General features: G+C 39.1%; 1 protein-coding gene across 1 annotated transcript; it reads left to right on the forward strand.

The window, feature by feature from the left end:
• Positions 1-28: 28 nt before the first annotated feature.
• On the forward strand, positions 29-20,031 carry CEP97 (centrosomal protein 97). Its single transcript, XM_074898517.1, has 11 exons — positions 29-273; positions 3,609-3,751; positions 5,446-5,604; positions 5,999-6,100; positions 6,672-6,785; positions 7,723-7,889; positions 9,160-9,324; positions 11,007-11,140; positions 11,650-12,403; positions 13,482-13,557; positions 14,276-20,031. The coding sequence occupies exons 1-11, from the start codon at positions 216-218 to the stop codon at positions 14,990-14,992; spliced, it is 2,589 nt and encodes an 862-aa protein (XP_074754618.1). The 5' UTR covers positions 29-215; the 3' UTR covers positions 14,993-20,031.
• Positions 20,032-20,258: the final 227 nt, after the last annotated feature.

Here is a 20,258-nt window from a genome sequence, read left to right on the forward strand (position 1 = left end):
GAGCCTCCTCGGCTGGAGGGGCGGGAAGGGGGGGACCTGCGGCAGCGCTCGCACCGGCCGGCTGGCAGCTGCTCGGTTAAAATCCCGCCGTGTGGCTCCATACGCGGGACGTTCCGCCCTACCGAGAAGAAAAGAGGCGATTTCCCTGTCGCGGAGCAAGGCAGCCAATCGGCGCCCGGCGCTCCGTTGCCTGGTGGCGTTGGCAAGCGGGAAGCATGGCGGCGGCAGCGGGAGTTGCGGCGAGGACCGAGACTGTCTCGCCGGCTGGAGGGGGTAAGGGGGGGCACCAGAGGCGGCGAGCCAAGGGGGGGCCGCGCGGGCGGGTTGCGGGTGCTGGGGGCCGGCGGGGGTGGCTTTGGGTCCCCGGGTGGGAGCTGTAGTGCGCTTGGCGCGGGAGCGGCGTTCGGACCACAGGTCCCGAAAGCCCGCGCGGTCCTCGTCACGGGGCGCGTGGGTCTCGGCTGAGGGGCGGCGGGGGGGTGCCCCCTCCCTTTGGGGGGTGAGGGGGCAGCTTGGCGGCTCCACGCTTTCCTCTCCGCTCGCGGCCGGTGCCTGAGGTTCCCCAGTGGGGTTGGAAGCGGCCACGACAGTGGGGGGCGAGGAGATCGGCGTCGGCGCGGCTTCCCGCTCTCGGGCAGCCCGCCCTGAGGAGCGGGGGTCGCCGCCCGGCAGCGGGTTTGACTCTGGGCATGGGCGGGGGGCGCGGAGAGGGGCTGTCCATCCTGCTGAGGCCCGCGTCCCTAAGGAGGGATTTGCCCGCAGCCTTGTAGCAGGTAGGCCAGGAGTTGAAATAAGGCTCTTTTTTCCCGCAGCGGAGGGCAGAGAGGACTTAGCTGGCAGCGCCGCCTCTGAGGGTGCATTTTTTTGCTTCCTGCCTCCGTCTGAAAGGACGGTGCCTTGTAATAATGCACATCTGAATTTGAAGGCTTAAGGGCTCGGCGAGTGAGCAGAGGCCTTAGCAAAAATTGTTAACTTCTGAGGTCTGTTAATGTACATAACTGCCAAACGAATAATAAGCAATTCTGAAATGTTTTACTGGGTACTGAGAGCTTGTAGGAAAATCTCATTCCTGAAGTATTATACCAATGAGTCCTTATAGTATGAAATAGTATTAATTTTCTTAAGACATATTTATAGTTCACACTGTATACTGAATAGTCATGCTTAAGCAAGCAAGCTAAAGGATGCCAGCTTGTTGCAAGGAGGAGGAGCACAGAGCTCCTTGAAATAGGGGCCTTTGCTTTGCTTAATCTTAAAGCTGCCCATAAAGGATACTCCCAGACAACTGAGATAACACCAGCATCCTACCTTCTCTAACACCTCTGTGAAACCCTCCTGTTGTCTGGCATCATAGATCAGTAAATACAGCAAGACTGACTCCAGGGACATTGAGATCAATAGAGAAGCAGGTGGATGATGATGCCATAGAAACACAGTTTCTTTGCAAATGGTAGCTTGCACGTTAACTAGCAATTAGTCAAACTGTGTTGTACCCAAATGCTTGAAAGGTTTAAGGACCATGTGTAAAACCACATTTTGGGTGCCCCAGTTTGAGTGGGACACGTTATGTGCATGATTAAAAGGATTACTCTTGTAATTCTATACTGTGGCTCCTAGCGTTTCTCCTTGGTTGATATGGGCCAGTTGTGAATTTTTGTTACAAGCCCCTGGATAAACAGACAGATGCAAACTTTCTCTGTTTAAAGTGACCAAGTGGTTGTAGAGGTGACAGCTTAAGTGAGAATGGAATACCTTCCCCCTGAATGTGCAAAGCCAGGAGTGTGACTGGTTCTGGTACTGCTGGCTCTGCATTGCTGCTCTTCAGAGGTCTTGGGGGGGCTGTGGATTTGAGACACTATGGAAATGTAACAAATGTCCTTGGAGATGCTTCTTAGAAAAGCATATTCTTGAGTTAACAAAATGCTATGTCAAAAGTGTTTTTCTCCATCCTTAGTATAACTAAGCCCTAAAAGCTGGCAAACTGTAAGAATACTAATATATAGTATATGTTAGGGTAAGAGCACTCTTCTGGAACATGCTGCTGAAAAAGGTGGCAGTATTTACTGAGCAGATAGTAAGAGAAGACCAAGCACTAGAATGGTGTGTGTATGTATGTAAGACATGCAGCAGAAGCTTAATGTATGAAAATTATTATTAGCGGGTGTCACCATGCCCAGTGATTAAAGTTCCCCGCAGATGGCAAATGTTTTCCTTTTAACTTTATATAGTAACAGTTTTTGCATGGAACATTTTGTGTGTTTCGTTAATTAAATGGTATGCTAGCCTACTTACAATCTGCTCCTGCCCAAATGTCAGCAGTACTGTGATATGGCTATATGAATGGGTTCTTTGTTCTGTCATTTCACTAGGTACTTTGCTGGACATTTAGCCTATCAATACAATTTGGGGACACAAGCACCAAAATCCCAAGGCGAGATGCACTCGAGGATTTAGCTGGTGAAGGGCTGGAGTGGAATCTTTGGCTCTGAGTTAGACACGTTCCCTACCCAATAAGTTAACATAGTTAAATACTTAAGATTAGGTTTTGTAGCAGCCAGACTGCTAAAAGGTAGCATATCATAAAATGTCTGATAGGAAGTTTTAAAGGGAGGGTTGAATATTAAGTTTGGTTCTCCTCTGAAGTTTAAGCATCTGACTTCTGACCACAGAGAGGTGTCAGTTTTGGTTTTGTGGGTTGAAACCTCTGCTTTGAGTTTGCATCGAGAGTGCACTTCAAAAAAAAAAAAAAAGGTGTAGGCTAATAGTGTTTTTTTTTTCTTTGAAATACAGAGGGAAGGAAAAAGAGAAAACTGTGGGCTTTTATTCAGTGGTCTAGCTTTTTCAAGACTTGTTCATGATAAGGCTGTTTATTTTCCTCTGGTTGAAGACTATCGCATGGGTATTTCACATTTATGAGTTAAGTGCCCTAATCTTCAAATACTTTAGCAGGGTGTTTGATGAAATTCTGCAGGAAGGTAAGGTTTGTAGGTTTACATCCTCATCAGGTTTCCTGCATTCCGATTGATGAAAGAATGGATACTGCTTACCCTTTTTCCAGACTCTTCCTCTTTTAATTTATTTTTTTTTTTTTAGTGACAGCTATGGTTGCTGTTTTCTGTGGAGTGTGATCCTACAGATGTGTGCAAGACATGTTCTGGGTTTGCCGACAAGCAGGAATTTAGATAAGGTGCCTACACATAGATGGGTAGTTGTCAAGCTGCTCAAAACTTGAAATCTTTGAAGAATTTTAAAACGTAGGGGCTTTTTAAGTTTGGAGTGTTTAGGATCACACCTTTAAATTCAGCTATTGAAATTTTGCTCTGCTTCCCACTTCAGAGGATCTGTTACTGACTTTCCTAGAATTCTACCTGAATTCTTTATTGGGACAGGACCTGGAATGCATAGCTTCCAGTAACTGGATCTGTTATTCTAATATGTTTGATCTGAAGTAATTTGCTTCAGTTTTGCATTGAAAAGAAAGTGAATTTCTATTTGCAAATAAGCTGAGTGTGTTACAAAACAGATTGTTTATCTTGCTTTGCTTTTTCAGTACATGTTCTCAGATATAAAGTGTTGACTTTGGGGCTTTTTTATATTTTTCTTCTAAGGTTTGGTAGTCAATTGGTCAGGTCAAGGATTGCAAAAACTGGGTCCAGCCTTACCCTGTGATGCTGATACTCATACTCTGATTCTGGACAAAAACCAGATAATAAAATTGGAACACTTGGAGAAATGCAGGAATCTGATGCAGGTCAGTGATACTTGACTTGAATTTGCTATGAAATAATGGTACTGTGATGCTAATTTAAAATACTTCTGCTTTAAGGCCATATTGTGTATAGGAAAATAAATTATGGCTAACTAAAATAGAAAGCTTTGTTTTTGATGTGACTCTACAGTTGACAATGGGGGAGGCTGTTTTGCTAGTTACCTAGGTAACTAAAAATGAACTAAATAAATCCTAATGGGGAGTGCCATAAGAACAATAGAAAAGTCATTGATAACCCAGATTTTGACACTACTTAACTTTTGAATACTTGAGCTTTGTAACCTTAAAAACCCCTTTGTTTTATCTTTTCTCTGTGTAATTGTAAACATAGAGACATACATACCTTTCATGTTTCATAGAATCACAGAATGGTTTCGGCTGGAAGGGACCTTAAAGACCATCTAGTTCCACCCCTCCTGCCATGGGCAGGGACACCTTCCACTAGCCCAGGTTGCTCAAAGCCCCGTCCAGCCTGGCCTGGAACACTGCCAGGGAGGGGGCAGCCACAGCTGCTCTGGGCAACCTCTGCCACTGTCTCACCACCCTCACAGGAAAGGATTTCTTCCTTATCTCTAATCTAAATCTACCCCCTGTCAGTTTAAAACCATTATACCTTGTCCTATCCCTACACTCTCTGATAAAGAGTCCCTCCCCACCTTTCCTGTAGCCCCCTTTAAGTACTGGAAGGCTGCTACAAGGTCTCCCTGGAGCCTTCTCCAGGCTGAACAACCCCAACTCTCTCAGGACTTTCCTCTCCATTTGGATTTCAGAACTCTTCATAGAGGAAGAGGATTAGTAGCCTTAATTTACAAGAAGAAAAAAAGCTGTGTGGATTAGTTTAAAATAGAAATAGCAAATAAAAGAATGTGAAGTGGGAGGGATCTGTGTAGTCTTGATAACATACCAATTCATCTAGGCCCTGATGTTGCTAGTGCTTATCCTTAATTTTAATACTAGCAGCAATGCATTGAGGTATTAGTGATAACAAGGTTAAGACTGCACAGTGCTTGCAAAAATCAGTGTGTTAATCCCTCCAGCGCAAAGCTGTACAAGTCCATCTTAATTGTCACCCCCAGACATGTGCCTCCAGATAGACCTAAAGTCACCTAATAGCTTCTAGAGGCAAGTTAAACTGAGATAGGAGGGGTGGGGTTTGTTGCTACAACAAACCTTCACCAGTCTGCCAGGTTGATGGTCATGTTTTTAATGTGTATGGCTAATGAGGATTTATCCTTCAAAAAGTTTGGGATTTACAGTCCTGTTAGGACACGGGACCTTTTTGAGAATCACGTGAAATACATCTTATTGTCTGCTCTATTGACAGTAGGTACAATTTTACATCAAGAATAGTGCAACAATTTGCACAGTGATTTGGCAATTCTGATTCTAAAATCTTATTTTCATAGATATGATTCCTCATTCATTTTCCTTTATTTAGCTATTGCTTGGTGGATTTCCTCTCAAGTTTGCAAAGTGCATTGTGAAGGCTACTTTGATCAGTAATTTACTTCCTGGCTCTTGCAGTTTTTTGTGTCTGTTACTTGCTTGAAAATGGAATACATAGATTGAAAAAGGTCCTGTTGGAATAGATTTTTAACCACTAAAAGTAAAAGCTTGTTCTGTCTGTTCAATTTAATAGTTAGAACTGTTTCTTTTATTTGTGTGTCCACCTGCAGCTCTCTGTAGCCAACAATCGTTTGGTGCGAATGATGGGTGTAGCAAAACTGACTAAGCTCCGGGTGCTAAACTTGCCTCATAATAGTATTGGGTATGTGGAAGGGCTAAAGGATTTGGTGCACCTAGAATGGCTGAACTTGGCAGGCAATAATCTTAAGGTAAAGTATTTAGTCTTTATACATTTTCCAGAATCTAGTGTTGTAGAAGTTTGTAAAATGCTACAGGGAAATTTGAATATATTTCTGGTTTTGATTGGAACAAATGGTGAAGATTTGCATCTGCTGGTTTATGAAATAGAAGAGGCCAACTTTTGGACAAGAATTGTCTAGGAAAAAATAAAAGCTTTGATATCAAAATATAATGAGAAGTGGAAAATAGTCCCCAAAATAAGAAAAGAACTACATCTTTAAAATGAAACCATGTAAAAATGTGGGGTTTGGTTTGGGTTACTTATCTGGTGGTTTTAAGCCTTCAAAATAATTTATAGTGATACTGGTTTTATTTAATGACTAAAAGAGTTTCTGTGAGTAACTGACTTCTTTATTTTTGTAGGCCATTGAACAAATCAATTCCTGTCTGTCTCTTCAGCACCTTGATTTGTCAGACAATAACATAGCTCAATTAGGCGATCTCTCCAAGCTTACATTGCTGAAGGTAGGTGCTGTTTTACCTCTGGTTTTGTTACATTCTTTGCATGAAGAAATTCGGTTTGAAAATTGCCTTTTAAAGCATTCATTATTCAAACACGAGCTCTTGAAGCAATTTAATTAATCACTATAATTTCCAGAGGGAAGCACGTAAGAATTCTTTGCCTGGTTTTCAAGTTGCAGGAACCAAGGCAGTGATTTTTCTATAATGACTGTAATGATTTTGATAAAGATCACATGGTGAGATCTTGTTCATAGCTCTCAGTTCTCTCCTTTCATGTCATGAGTCAAGACAAAACCTAGTATTAACTCTTTCAGCGTGAATGCTGTAGAGAAGAAATGTTCCCAAATACATTATTTGTAACTGACTACAGTTCTGCGTCTTAAAATGAGAAGAATTTGCTCTAAAACATAAAAATCTAAAATATAAAAATTCCTTACTGGAATAAAAAATTGTTGATGGTACCAGAAAGCCTTAACTATAGTTCTTTTGTGTGTATTGTACAGGTATTGCCCGAACAAGAAATATGGGGGTTTTGGTGCAACATATATTTCACCACTGTATTTTTATTTTATAGACTCTTTTGCTACATGGAAATATTATAACTTCACTTCGCACTGCCCCCGTTTGTCTACCTCAGAATCTGACTGTTTTTTCTTTGGCAGAAAATGAAATCAGAGACTTAAATGAGGTAAGATATGGAAGATATGTGACCTTGTCTTTAGGTAGGCTGAAAGCAGATAGTTCTTCTGAGGGTGTAAGTGAAAATGGTCTCTCTTCTTCAAAGCCGCCCATGTTGATAGAAGCAGTTTTTAATAGTTTGTATATAGTAACAACTATACTTGCATTAGCTGCATAAGCTTAGGTGATACCTTTTAAAATTTATCCTTGAAAGAAACTTTGCCTTTTTTATTTTATGTCTGTATATTATTCAAGGTTGTCAGAAGTATACTTTAAGGAGTAAATTCATAGAGAGCTTTTCATAATTGTCTGAAGGTTAAAAGTTGAGCTGATTAACTACTGCAGAGGGCTTCTGCAGCTGCTGTGTTTAGAACAGAGGTTTGAATTGTGCTCTTGCAACTGATGGGTTTTAGGCCCATGTCTTAATCTGTTTCTTAAACACTATATAAGAGAAACACCTTCTGCCTGGGATTTTTGTCTTTATTTTTTTGTTTGTTTTTTTTTAAAATAGAAGTAGCAGCCAAAACTGTCAGTTAGACTTCCATGTTGGAAGAAAAGATTTATTTTGGTAATACATTTATCTTCAAAACAGGACACCGTTTCTACAGCTTTTTGGCTTTATTTTTTGGTCAATCTCAACTTTTGAGTGAACTGAAATGATAGAAATACTATACCTTTCTATACTTAGAGCCCCATTCCCAGATTTCAAGAGAAGCTAATACTTTCCAAGGGCTGTAGTACTTACAAGAGAATTAATGGGAAAATGGCAGTTTATAGAAGGTCCTTAGAAGATGTTCATGTTCAAAAAGCAAATGTGATTTTTCAACGTGTTTATAGTTTTGTTGTTTTGTGTGAGATGTCTTGTCTATAACTAGGAGAAGTGTGGTACATTCTGTAAGCATTTAATGGGTTCTATTCAGTTAACAAATACATTTTGTTTTCTTAAGGTTTCTTTCCTGACCTCTCTTCATCAATTGGAGCAGTTGTCAATTATGAACAATCCTTGTGTGATGGCCACACCTTCTATTCCTGGCTTTGACTACAGGCCATATATTGTCAGCTGGTGTCTGAACCTCAAAGTTCTTGACGGATATGTGATTTCTCAGAAAGAAAGGTGACATAATAGTATTAAATCTCTAACATTATTAAATTAGGTTTGGCTAAGCTGAAATTGCCTTTTGATATAATAAAAAATTGGGAAAGTGCTAATGATCTGAAAGTCTGTTTGTTTTGCTGATGGCCATATGAGATATGGGCCAATTAACCTTGTTGCTTTTGCTAAATTTTTCATCTATTACACTGAAATTATTATGTAAGATCACAAGTTTATTTAAGTAGAAGCATGAAGTAAGCTTTTCTTTTGTTACTCAACTCAGTCGCACTTTTACAAAGCGAAACTGTGGTAGTAGTTTATTGATGGTCTGTTACCCCTTCTAAGCTTATAGCCTATTTGACTTTGCAGAATGGGACAATCAGCAGATATTAAAGCTGTTAGCTTGGGGGAAGCTGAAACATGCTCTTTTACAAAGGGCCTGATTTGCATGTGCATTTCTAGATTTGGCATTTTTTTGGTATCAATTAGTGAAATACTATTTTGCTCAAATAACTTGTTACTGTGTGACTGTGGTCTTTATATCACTATGATACCTGTATGAGAGTAGAGATGTCATCTTAAAGTTCTTGACATCAGAACAGTTCCAGCATAAATACTATCCACTATAAACACATTCCAGTCTGATACTTGAATGTATTCCAGGACATTGATGTGTTTTTTTTCCTCCATTACTAAAATAAAAAGCTGCCTTTTTGGTCATAGGTAAACCAATTCTGTTTCTGCTTCACCATAACATAATATGACTTTCTGAAAAAGTTGCCTGTAAGAATTCTAGAAACTTTTTTCATGACTAACAGGGTTTTCTGTATTAACTGTATAATTATATATAGATATATTATATTAAATGTTCTCAGAGTTAGGAGCATTAATTTTAAAAACAGATACCAGTTTTTGAATACTTTCAGCAAGATTTGCTCTCTACACCTATTCTGCATGTTTGTGTGAGCTTTTGTGTTTCTGTGAAACCTTTGCTGATAAATTTATTGATACAAATGTGTTTTCAGTGCTCAAAAGACTACACACAGATAAAGCAGAGACTGCACAGGTTTGGTCAGAGGGTTTCTTTTTTTTCATCAGTGCTTATGTGAGGGAATACTTAATTCATTATTCTAGTAATGAAATTCCCAGTTCCTCTGAGCACTGAGCATGTTCAGGTTTTGATTAGATTTGTAGATTAGCTCTTAGTATCCAACAGAAGAACAGTAATTAAAGGAGAGTTAGGGGTTTTATGCCATGGGTTAATGGTGACTGTTTTCCCTCTTCCTAACAGTTTGAAAGCAGAATGGCTTTACAGTCAAGGTAAAGGAAGATCGTATCGACCTGGGCAGCATGTTCAGCTAGTCCAGTACTTGGCTACCGTTTGTCCTCTTATATCTACATACGGTCTCCAGACTGAAGAGGATGCCAAACTGGAAAAAATACTGAGTAAGCAAAGGTCAGAACTTCTTGTTTCTCTGCTGTTAAGAGAATGTAATTGAGAACATAATTGTATGTGTTAGAAATAATAAGATTTCCTTTTAAGTATTTCAAAGCAACGGTGAGGGCTGGAGATGGGTAGAGTAATGGAGGTACATGATGTGCCCCAGATGGGAATGGGAGTGTTTTCCTGCTTGCTGTACCATCTAGGACTGTGATTAAAATAAACGAAGTCCTTACTGAGATTTTTTTTGCCACAGAGAAAGTGAGGAAAACCTCAAAAAGGAGCTTAGATTAACTTTTGTTCTAATTGTACGTGAAGACTATTGTGGTACACTGATGTATCGGCCACTCTTTTGTTGTTATTATGTTCTTTCTTTAAACCTTTTAAAGTTGAGGTTGTCCGTTGAGGGACAGTGTTCCCAGTGATGCAGTTGACGATCTCTGCATCTGGCACCTTCGGTCTGTCAGCAGAGGCCTCTACAGAGCCTGCTGGTTCTGCCAGCAGTAGCTATTGTGCTGAGGTCTGTGCAAGCAGATGAGGAGAGTTACCGTGGTGCACTTTCCTCCCATGAAAGGGTGAACTAATCGAGATTAAATGTCAGAAAACATACCAATACAGGTGTCCCTATTCCCTAGGACCTATTGACAAACTTCTTGTAGAAAGATCAGAGCAGAAAACTCAGCTTCAAGAAGCAGGCTACGTATGTGGCATAGTGTGGGTAGAAAGTTGGGAAACAAAAGTCTTGTGGTAAGCAGAAGGGTGGCATCTCATTAAAAGGGCTGGAAACTTGGAGCATCTGGAAGAAGATACTGTATACTTTGTCAGCGTAGCTTGATCTCTGGGAGGAAATTACAGAAATGTTGGGGTAATTTCAGAGGAAGAAGGTACAATTTACAGCATATTGACATTGGAATTTCCATCTAAATGGGGTGACATTCACATGATGTTTCTGGGGAAAATTAATGAAGTTGGTTTGTAAAATATAACTCTTCAAAAAACTACAAAAATCCCAACAAACAAACAAAAAACCTCACCAGAAGAACAATACCCCAAAATCCCCATGATAAATATATATGTATATATACACACATACGTGATTTACAAGGCAGTTTGACTTTCTGATTTCTACCTCATGATCTTTGAATTTAGATGTACTGAAACAACCTGTGTGTTTTCTCAGTTTGTAAAGATGATTTTATGTTTGCAACAACGTTTCTTGATTTGTATTAGAATTTTGTCCCTTTAACAGGAACACCCTTTCCTTGATTCAGCCATTTTCAAATGTAAAAGACACTTCCTTCATTCCTCAGACTCCTTTACACATACAAGCATAATGTGTCATGCAGTAGACAGAATACCTGCATGCTTTCCTTGTGTCTAGAAAAACTTCATGGTTTCCAGTCTATAGTCAGAATTGCATGTTGCATTTTTTCTTTTTTTTTTTTTTTTTTTTTTATACATGTACTGTAATGAAGAAAAAGGGGCAGGAGGAAGGGGAACAGGAGCAGTCTGTGCAATCCCCTACTTTGTGAGTAGTCCTGTTAGTGTCTTGTAGGTGTAGGGCTCTGCATAACTAGCCTCTTTAGAATGGTTTGGTCACTTGTTTCCTCTAAAGTAGTTGGTAGTTTCTTTTAGATGTCTTCTGCACCAAAAAAATAATGAAATAAATATAAAATCTGTTGGAACTCTGTGCTTAGGCTCCACCAGAGGCAGCTGATGCATCAAAACCAAAATGAAGGACCACCTACATCATCTACTCCCAACAAACCCCCGCCAGTTACTTATGAACGCAGCAGTCCAGCCCAGCCACCACAGATAGTTCTTGAAAGTGGTAAGAAGCTAATCTGCACCTGTGATCTAACCTGTGGAAATAAACATTTTTTTTGAACCCTGATAACGTTGTGGAGAGAATTTTGGAACAAGACCCCGTTATTATTGTATTCTACTGATTTTTATTTTGTTTTAGATATTTCAACTGAAGTTATATTTTTTTTCTAAAAATATATTGCATGTTTTTTGTGTCTTGAAATGCAAGTAAGATTGTTAGATGAAAAACACAATCCCATAAAATAGAGTTTGACTGTCTAACTTCTCTATGGGGAGGCAGTTTGTGCAATTAACTGTACCCAGTATTTGCAAAGTTTGTGGATGTTACTGTGATAAATAGTTATTGTCCTTACTGTTATACAGAAATAACGCTTCTCATTACTAGCATTTTAGATTTTCTTACACACTCGGGTTCTAACTATCTAAAACCAAATTGCGAATCAATAACATAGCTTCATTTAATTCATAGAGAAATAATTTAACAGTCTTGAATATGGCTTTCTGCCTATCTAGAACCTATCATCCAGAAGAATTCTTGGGTTGGCCAAAGTACAAACGATGATCATTCCTATGCAGTAAAGAACACTTTTCTTCTTGAAAGAAGTTTTCGCAAGGAGCTGTACCTTGAAGATATACAGACAGATGAAGACAAACTAAACAGCAGCCTTTTATCCTCAGAGTCTACTTTCATGCCAGTTGCTTCAGGATTGTCTCCAGTATCTCCTACTTCAGACCTGAAACTACATGGAATCAACTTGGGCCTAGCAGATGATGATGATACAGGGATTGAACGTGTGAGTGATGTTAATAGCGGAGAAACGGCTAACAAGCAAGAAGCTTCATGTGTTACAAGAGAGCACTTGAACAGACCAGTGGGAAGTTTGGAAACTCAAGAGAGTATCAAAGAGAGTGTGCTGTTGCCTTCTGATCCAGTAACAGCTAGCCTGACTGCTAATACTGGCAGTTGCTCAGCATCCTCTGAAGACCAAACTCTGCATAGTCACCCCAGCACCTCATTAGGTGCTGATTCAGGAGTTACAACTCTCTGTCCTGACCAGATGACGGGAGAAAGTTCTGACTCATTAGCTGTTGTCGATCAAGGTGCAGCTGAACTGCAAAGAATGACTGATGCAGCTACCAAGCTTCAAGCCTGCTGGAGAGGATTTTACACAAGGAACTACCATCCCCGAGCCAAGGAAGTGCGGTATGAAATTCGACTGAACAGAATGCAGGAGCACATCATTTGCTTAACTGATGAAATAGAAAAGTAAGTTGAGGTAGCACTGTGTATTTTCAAATCTGAATAAGTATAGCTACTGCTCCAGGATATTTCAGAACAGGTGTAACTGGGTCTTGATATAACTACTCACAGTAGAACCTAGCATTGGTAATAAAAAACTGTGATTACAGTAGAAGATTTCTTCCTGTAAGATAAGCACAGTTACACACACAGCCGTTCATACTCTTAAGTGCCTTCTATGAGTGGGTTGGGTCAGAATACATTTTTCTGTTCCTCTATGAGCACGACATACATGCTTCACTGCATAACCAAAATAGAAATTGCTAAGTGTGATTTTTCTTTTTTTTTTTTTTTTTTACTCATCTCCTAGCAATTACAGACTCTATAAATGAAGTGTCCATATTGAGAGTCATTTCTCTGTTACCAGTGAAAAGAAGAATTCTCTCTGCCTTGCGTGATACGGTTTTTAAATGTCATTCTGTGCTTGGTTCTGGGTTTTTTTGATCCTGTAAATCCATGTTTGGAGGGGATATTATCACAGTTCCTCAATATGTAAGATATAAATTGTGGATTTAGTTAATGTCTTTCTGGATCAACCTGGGAACTGGCAGTCCAACAGGCTCTTTTCCTTTACTGTCGCAAGTGACAGAAGTTCTGTAAATCAAGTTGAGCCCTCAGTGAACCTCTAGAAACTCCCAGTGCTTACACAGCATACCAACATCCAAATGATATCAGCTGAGAGAGTATAATTTGAAATGAAGAAACCCTATTTTGTTTGGGTTTTTTGTGCAGGAAAAAGAAGCATGCCTACTTAAAATGAAGAGTTCACGTTCAGCTTACAAAAAGACACTTAAGGTATCAGCAAGTCAATAAATGTACTGTAGCAAAAGGAAGCAGAATCTTAATGTTACTCTGAAAAAAAGACTTGAAGTCAGCAGCTGGATATTGATAGCAAGCCAGACTGCAGTTATGTCTTAATATTAGGCTCTGTTGTATCTTTCAAGAGTGCTGTTACATAAGTAGGCATTTTTATGTGTTCTTGTTGATCCTGTTGCCCAAATGTTGCGTATATAAGCTGCATAAATTTGGATGTGTGCTCTTACAGACTAAGAAAAGAAAGAGAGGAAGATAAGATTCAGAGGCTTGTACAGGAGGAAGCTGTCAGGTTTCTTTGGGATCAGGTAAATAGTTTTAGTCCTCTTATTTTTCTGCTTGCATATGAATTTGAAAGGCATTATTTCATACTGTAGATCCTGAAGAGATAGTCAATATGGTTCATTTTTTCCAGTGATGACTTGGGTGGCTTATTAGAATCTAATTGCTGCGCTGTTTGCTATATTAGTATTCTGAGGGAAAATAACATTCAGAAGTATTAGTGCAAGAACACTGGTTTTGTTACAAAAAGCTAAATTATAGCCTGGTGTGAGGACAAAATGCAAGGGAAGTTAAATAAACACAGCAGATGGGAAGAACAATGTGACTGCTAGATGCCCAGGACAAATGGAATGGTGTCAAGCTATGTTGCTTGTCAGCAACTCATTTCTACAGTAGAAAAGTTATTAATAGTAATAAGCTATTCTTCCAGAAATAAGACTTGACTGTTTTCTGAAGAATGGGTTATTTCATAAAGGTTCTTTATCCTTTCTGTTTCTAAGAGCAGATTCATTTTTCTTCAGGTACTTAAACTGGGAGGCTTGTGTGCTCTGTCAGGGTTGGGCATCTAGGTTTAAAAGCCCTTATTTAACAGTGGTTTTCCCTAAAGGTATAACAAACCTCTTGTTAGTTTACCTCGGTCTTAAATTTTATACTAGAGCTTTGTTGCTCATGGCAGGAAATACCCTAGAAATCAAAGTACTTTTAGTTGCATTTCATAATTAAATTCTCTCTATACTTTTACAGGTTAAATCCCTTCAACAGTGGCAGCTTTCAGTGACAGAAAATTTAGGTGCCACTTGGCAACCTGGGATGCCTTCAGCCAGTACTGTCTGTCCATCCAAACCATCTATTCGATCATCCACATTTGAGCAAGAAACCCCACCAGATGTTCGTTCTTCTTGGTTAGTTCCAGCTAGTGATGTTCATCAGGAAAAGTCTTTGTTGAAGTTCCCAGATTCTGGTTTTCACTCCTCTGTGGCTGATCAGACTCATGCCAGTGACTTGTGTATCTCTGAAAAGAGTTTAACAGAAGGAACTGAGACCTCTCTTTCAGTGGAAACTGTCAAACAATGTGGCAGTTCTGTTTCAGCATGTTCCTCAGATGTGGAGGATGGCCATGGGGAATGTGGGCAAAGTAGAGAGAGCTCTGGTAATGAGCAGGACAGCAGACTAATACAGCAGTATCTGGAATCTGTTCAGCAGCTGGAAGAGGCTGATGAAGGGACAAATTGCAATAATGAAACAGAGGGTAGCTGGCCACAAGTCTCTCTTTCAGCAGAAAGCCGAGATTCTTCATCTGACACTGTCTCTGTAGATCTCCCTCAAGATTCATCGTCCCCTGCCCGAGGTGAAATCAGCCAGACACCAGAAAGCTGCAAACTGAATTCAGGAATAGTAGAAGGGAAGCAAACAGACTGCGATTCTTCATTTCAGATGCTGCATGTTGGGATAGCTGTATAGTAGGCTCAGTTCCACAAAGGACTAGGAATTCCATTTCACTTTCCTTTCTCTTTGTTTTTCCCATTTATACAAAACTTTTTTTCATGTGTGCTGTTTCAGACTTTGACTCATGTTACCAATTTGTTTTAATTAGTATTTTCTTGATGTTGCTGAGGACTGACACTAAGGACTGACACTACACTAACCTGAAATCAGCAAAGTTCTCAGTGACAGCCATTATGCACTTTATTTTCAAACAAAACTGATATCCTAATAACTGGCTTCCATTAAATTAATTCTGAAGATTGGGGGTGTTGGAGTTGGTGGTGGTGCTTGCTGTAAATTCACTTCAGTGAATGTGTTAGTAAGTCTTTTAATTTTTTTCTAAAAAGCTGGTTCGAGTTCTTACTTTGCAAAGAGAAGGAAATAATATGGGAAGAAACAGAGTCAATATAGGCAGTGAGTGTGTGTATGGATACAGTCTGGTGAGAAAGATGAAAGCAGTTGCCTTTCAGACTTCTTTTGACTTTAACAAGAGCAGTCTGGTCCATGTTTCAAAGATGCATTCCATGAGACCAGTGTCCAAGTCAGTGACTTCTTTTTGTCCTTACCTTGAAGCTGCTGGCTAGGAATTAGATCATTTACATGTGCACTGAAACAAGGACTTACAGGAGCGAGACCTTAGGGAGCTTCAAGCAAACCTTTGTTTGCTCTGGGGTTGAATTTCCCTCCTTTCTCAGGAAAGACTCAAAGCAGAGCCAGTAGCAGCCTTTGCTAAATAAGAATTTCAAAAGGGTGTGTGATTTGGGAACATCATTTCCAAGACTGCACAGCTGGGTTACAGCAGCAGCCTTGGTGACATGTTTTTCTTCCACAAGGATACTAATGTCACTGTGGGATCTGGATCTGCATAGCTTTCGAGACATTGGCGCCTTTGATGGATCACAACTACTTCTATCTGCAGGTGGAAATATTAAAAGCAAATGCTATGACTTAAAACTATTTCTTGACATCTCTCTTGGGTTTTTTGTTCGTTTTTCTCTGTATGTCCAGTATTTGATATTCTGATTAGATGTGGATAAAAAGCTCTGTTTCTTCCCTGTTGGCAAATGTGCTAAGATACCTAGGCTATGCTTTCCACTTTAACACTGGACAAGCAGTAGGGTTTGTATCTTGCCTAGCCATTGCCGTGTTGTTTTTTTAATGGAGAAAGATCAAGTATGTTAGTACACAGCAGAAGTGGCAAGGGAAATCTGTTTTGCTATGCGATTTGTGATGGACACTAGTAAAATAAAAGTTGACTTCATGACTTCTAGGGGTCAGTTCAGTTTGCAGATACTGTATTTTGCAGTGTGTACTGGAAGACCAGTGTTTCAGTAGTTTGCCAATATTAACTTCTCGGATATAAAGACACATGTATATTATAAATCTTTGAATCTCCACGTTAACTTCTGGTGCTATGGTGGTGTTAAAATCAAGTAGTGCTGTTTTAAAGTGACTCCTATGGCCATGTTACCATGTAAAATAGTTGAATTCTTGTAAAAGCTTTGGTTGCTTGTCAGCTTTAGGTTCTGAGCTGAAATTTACAACTACTCAGGAGTTTGGCATGAGGCCAGTATCTGCTTGAGGCCTCAAAATAGCCTTTATTTAGAACATAAATGGTGTGTTGGACTTGTACCAGCCATCTGCCCAGTGGTGAAGTTCACCTTGGAAGAATAAAGCTTGCCTCTGTGTATAGAATAGCCATCATCTCTTTTTCCCCACCCCCAAAAAAATAAGTTCTAGGGCACTACCTTCTCAAAGAGCTGTCACTGCAATCCAGCTGACATTTGACTGTGCCTTGCATACATGAGAGCTCTGAAAAAAACCCCCAGCAACTGAGGTGGTAGATTCTTAACTCAGATTAGTTACAGCACGTTTGTAGCATAATCATATTCATAATTAGATCTTAGAGTAGGAATGTGCTTGGGTATTGGAAGTGGTACAGGTGTATTAATGTATCACAACATCTAATGAAAGTGTGTAGTCTTACGTGATCGTACCCTTGTTCTCTGAAGGTTCTCAACTTGGATTTAAATCTGCCATGCATGGACATCTCCGCAGTTCATAGGATTTGGCTCTTTGGCTGTCAGTCTGTTATTTAAAAGATACCTTATTTTTTAAAACGATCTCGTGTAAACCTTTGAAGAGACTTACTTTGGGTTTTGAGAGATAAATTGTTTCTGTCTGTAACACAGTTGTTGGACCTTACACTCTGGAGGCAGTGGTTAGGTGTAAAAAACCAGTAAGTTCTCTTTCATGGCAGAGTGCTTTATTAGCATATTCAAGAATTTTCAATTAGAAAGAGGAGAAACAACTTTAATTTTGGAGGTGTCCAAGGGGAAAAACTTGGTGAATCTTTACATTTTCATGGAAGCCCTAGATGTTTCCTGACGTTTCCTCTGTAACAGAGAAATTGGAGGAATTATTAGAGCTTACAAACACAGACCAACTTATTTTAACCAATGCCTCAGTCAACTGTTGGCTTTTTTTAACTTGTAACCCATGTATCCAAAAGTGATTTTATAAAGGTACAACAAAGGGTGTATCAACATATAATCAGTTTTATCTTATTCTTTTGGGGAAGCTGTGAAATAGGCAAGATCTTTTTTTTTTCTGATGTTCAGAAAAGTATCTTGCGTGTGTATAAGATGAGCTGCCTGAATATACAGAAATCACAAGAAATGGTGAAGTTTTGGATTAGTTTTTACAGGGTTAAATTTAATTAGTTTGTATATACACAGTATTTTGTCCTGACCATTAAAATACATACAGGGAAAGACATAATGAGAGATAGAGTGAAAAAATAAGGAATCAAACTGGATGTATATTTAGAAATGGCTTCTTTCGGTCTGTTTTGAGCTCTTGAAAAATCATGATATGGAAATATCATAGCTTAATATATGGCTTAACATTTACTCTTCTTTGTATAAGTTTTCATAATCTAGGTATGTAATATTGTTTTACCTGGATAGAAATGCACAGCTCCCTCTAGAGATGCTGGAAATTTCATAAAGGAATCGGAAAGCCTAATACATGAAAATCCATGTCTGAAATTTTCCTGTACTAATATGGTATGTCTTACAGCATCTTCCTTTTGCAAAGCTTTATATTCAACAGAATAACGTGCTTTGTAGGAGGAAGGCTTGTGTCTTGTACTTTGTCCTGGCTTGGTCCTCCAGTATTAATGGAAGAGATTCCTAACGGTTATTTGTCAGGCAGCATTGTCAGCTCTGCCGTGAGTACAGTTTAAGTGCTTCTTTGATTTGTTTCAGATAAATTGGCTAAATATAGATCAGACTAATGATATAAACTGTGCCACACAAGTAGTTTTTTCTCCAAATGAGGTGATTGGCACATGCGAACCTTTTTCAGCCAGTCTGGCAGAAATTACTCTTTTGCCTGCTTTTATGAAGGTAGGGAGAAGGAGGAAGGTGGAAATGCATTTATATATGTTTTCAGGTTTAGTCTGTAATGGTAACACCAGCTCTTTTATGATTGCAGGCCTGTTGACATTTTATGTTTCAAGGTTTTTTTAAGGTATTTGAATTGTATTGATTCTTCTCTGTTAGATAACTTTACAAAAGGGAAACAAGAAGGTAACGCCTCATTAATGGTCACAACTCTAGTTTTAGTACCTAAAACCATAATTTAAATGAATAGGAGATTTGAATGCCAGGGATGAAATTTTTAAAAGGTACTGAACGTTGGCCTAACTCTTGCTTTTATTTTCTTTTAAGAAGCAGGGTCATGCTTGAGTTGAGTCCTTGTGAACTGGCTGTCTGAATTGCGATCTTACCATATTTGCATCTCCAGAGAGTTCTTACACCACAAAGCAAGAAGGCATTAAGACTGCAAATTTTATTTTGTTGCTTCAAAAACACAAACATTTTTCAGCAAATACTTGAGAAAGTCCTTGTTAAACTAAATTGCAGAAGTCTAACATTTTGTTTATAGTTAAGTTCCTTAAACAACCATAGATTATACTATTTGCATGAAGCAGTTTCAATAATGCACTTCGCAGCCAGTCTGTCTGTATATAAAAACAAGTTTCATTTTTTTCTGAATAATGTTTGTATGTCATTGAGCTTGCAAACGTTCCTGGTTTTTATGGATTTGTATATATTGTCTTAAGAACTCCAATCTTAGTTTTTACTTGTAGCAGGTTGTTTGATGAACAAAAATGGAAGATACATTTCTTTGAGACTACCTTGGTAGTTTTTATTGGACTGGAAGGTACAGTGTGTCTCACACAGATACACTTTTTCTTGAGAGGATAGAATTGTAGCATTTAGTGGAGACTGATGGAATGACAAAAATATGTAAAAACTGGGCAGTTCCCCTGCTTTTAGCGAGTAGAAGAGACCTTTTTTTTCCCTGTTGTATTAACTTTTTTTTTTTCCTTCCCTTGAGGACTGTGCCACCCAAAGTATTCATGAAGCCTTTCACAAAGTCCTTTTTTCATAGTTACAAGGGGTTTTTTTCCCAATTTGGCTTTCTAGGATGAGTTTCTGAGAAATTTGCTTTCTGTATGTCTGCCAAAAAGTTGGGACTTTCTGTGTATATTTAAATGCTTTCTTGATGTTAGTAATGAAAAAAGCACAGGATCCTTTACTTGCAAAAGCATAAACCAGTATTTATCAGGAAAGGTGCTTTATCTCTTGGAAAGTGCCACGCCAAATTTGATTGTATAAGAGCTCTCAGTAAGAAGCGTCTTTTCTGGCTTCATTACATTTGTAAGTATATGGGCCAAATTCACTTGTAGCATAATTCAACTGAACTAAATTTTGTTGAGTCTTTCACAGTAGTATTCTACCTCTAAACTAGAATCTGAAAGAAGAACAATTAGGCATTGATTTGTCTTTCTACTTCTCACTATTTTTGTGAAGAATGGTGGGTGGTTAAATTGGTACAGTTCGTATATTTTCTATGAGTGTTTACATTACTGGATTTATTGTTTCTTAAGTATTTTGTTTGTACCTCTGAGTTTTGAATTTTAAATAAATTATTTGTACGTTTATTGAAAATGTTAATTTGTATTTGATCCTGACTCTTATGGCTAATCATCACTGTCTATGATTAAAGGGCTCTTTTGGAGACAAAAAGTTTAGAAATGCACAGCAGTGGTGACAAGGTAAGCATTATTAGCATTCATGGCTTGGTACAGCTGAGGCATCTAGTGCCCACCATTTCAGTGTTGAAGGCACTAAGAGTGTGGTAGGATACTTGAAATTTGTATGCCAATTGA

The sequence above is a fragment of the Athene noctua genome, chromosome 1 (assembly GCF_965140245.1).
Source record: "Athene noctua chromosome 1, bAthNoc1.hap1.1, whole genome shotgun sequence".
Classification (NCBI taxonomy): domain Eukaryota; kingdom Metazoa; phylum Chordata; class Aves; order Strigiformes; family Strigidae; genus Athene; species Athene noctua.

Coding starts and splice junctions, on each gene's coding strand:
- CEP97 (XM_074898517.1), top strand. CDS start 216: ATGGCGGCGGCAGCGGGAGTTGCGGCGAGGACCGAGACTGTCTCGCCG. Junction 3,752..5,445: donor AATGCAGGAATCTGATGCAG/GTCAGTGATACT, acceptor GTCCACCTGCAG/CTCTCTGTAGCCAACAATCG. Junction 6,101..6,671: donor CCAAGCTTACATTGCTGAAG/GTAGGTGCTGTT, acceptor TTTATTTTATAG/ACTCTTTTGCTACATGGAAA.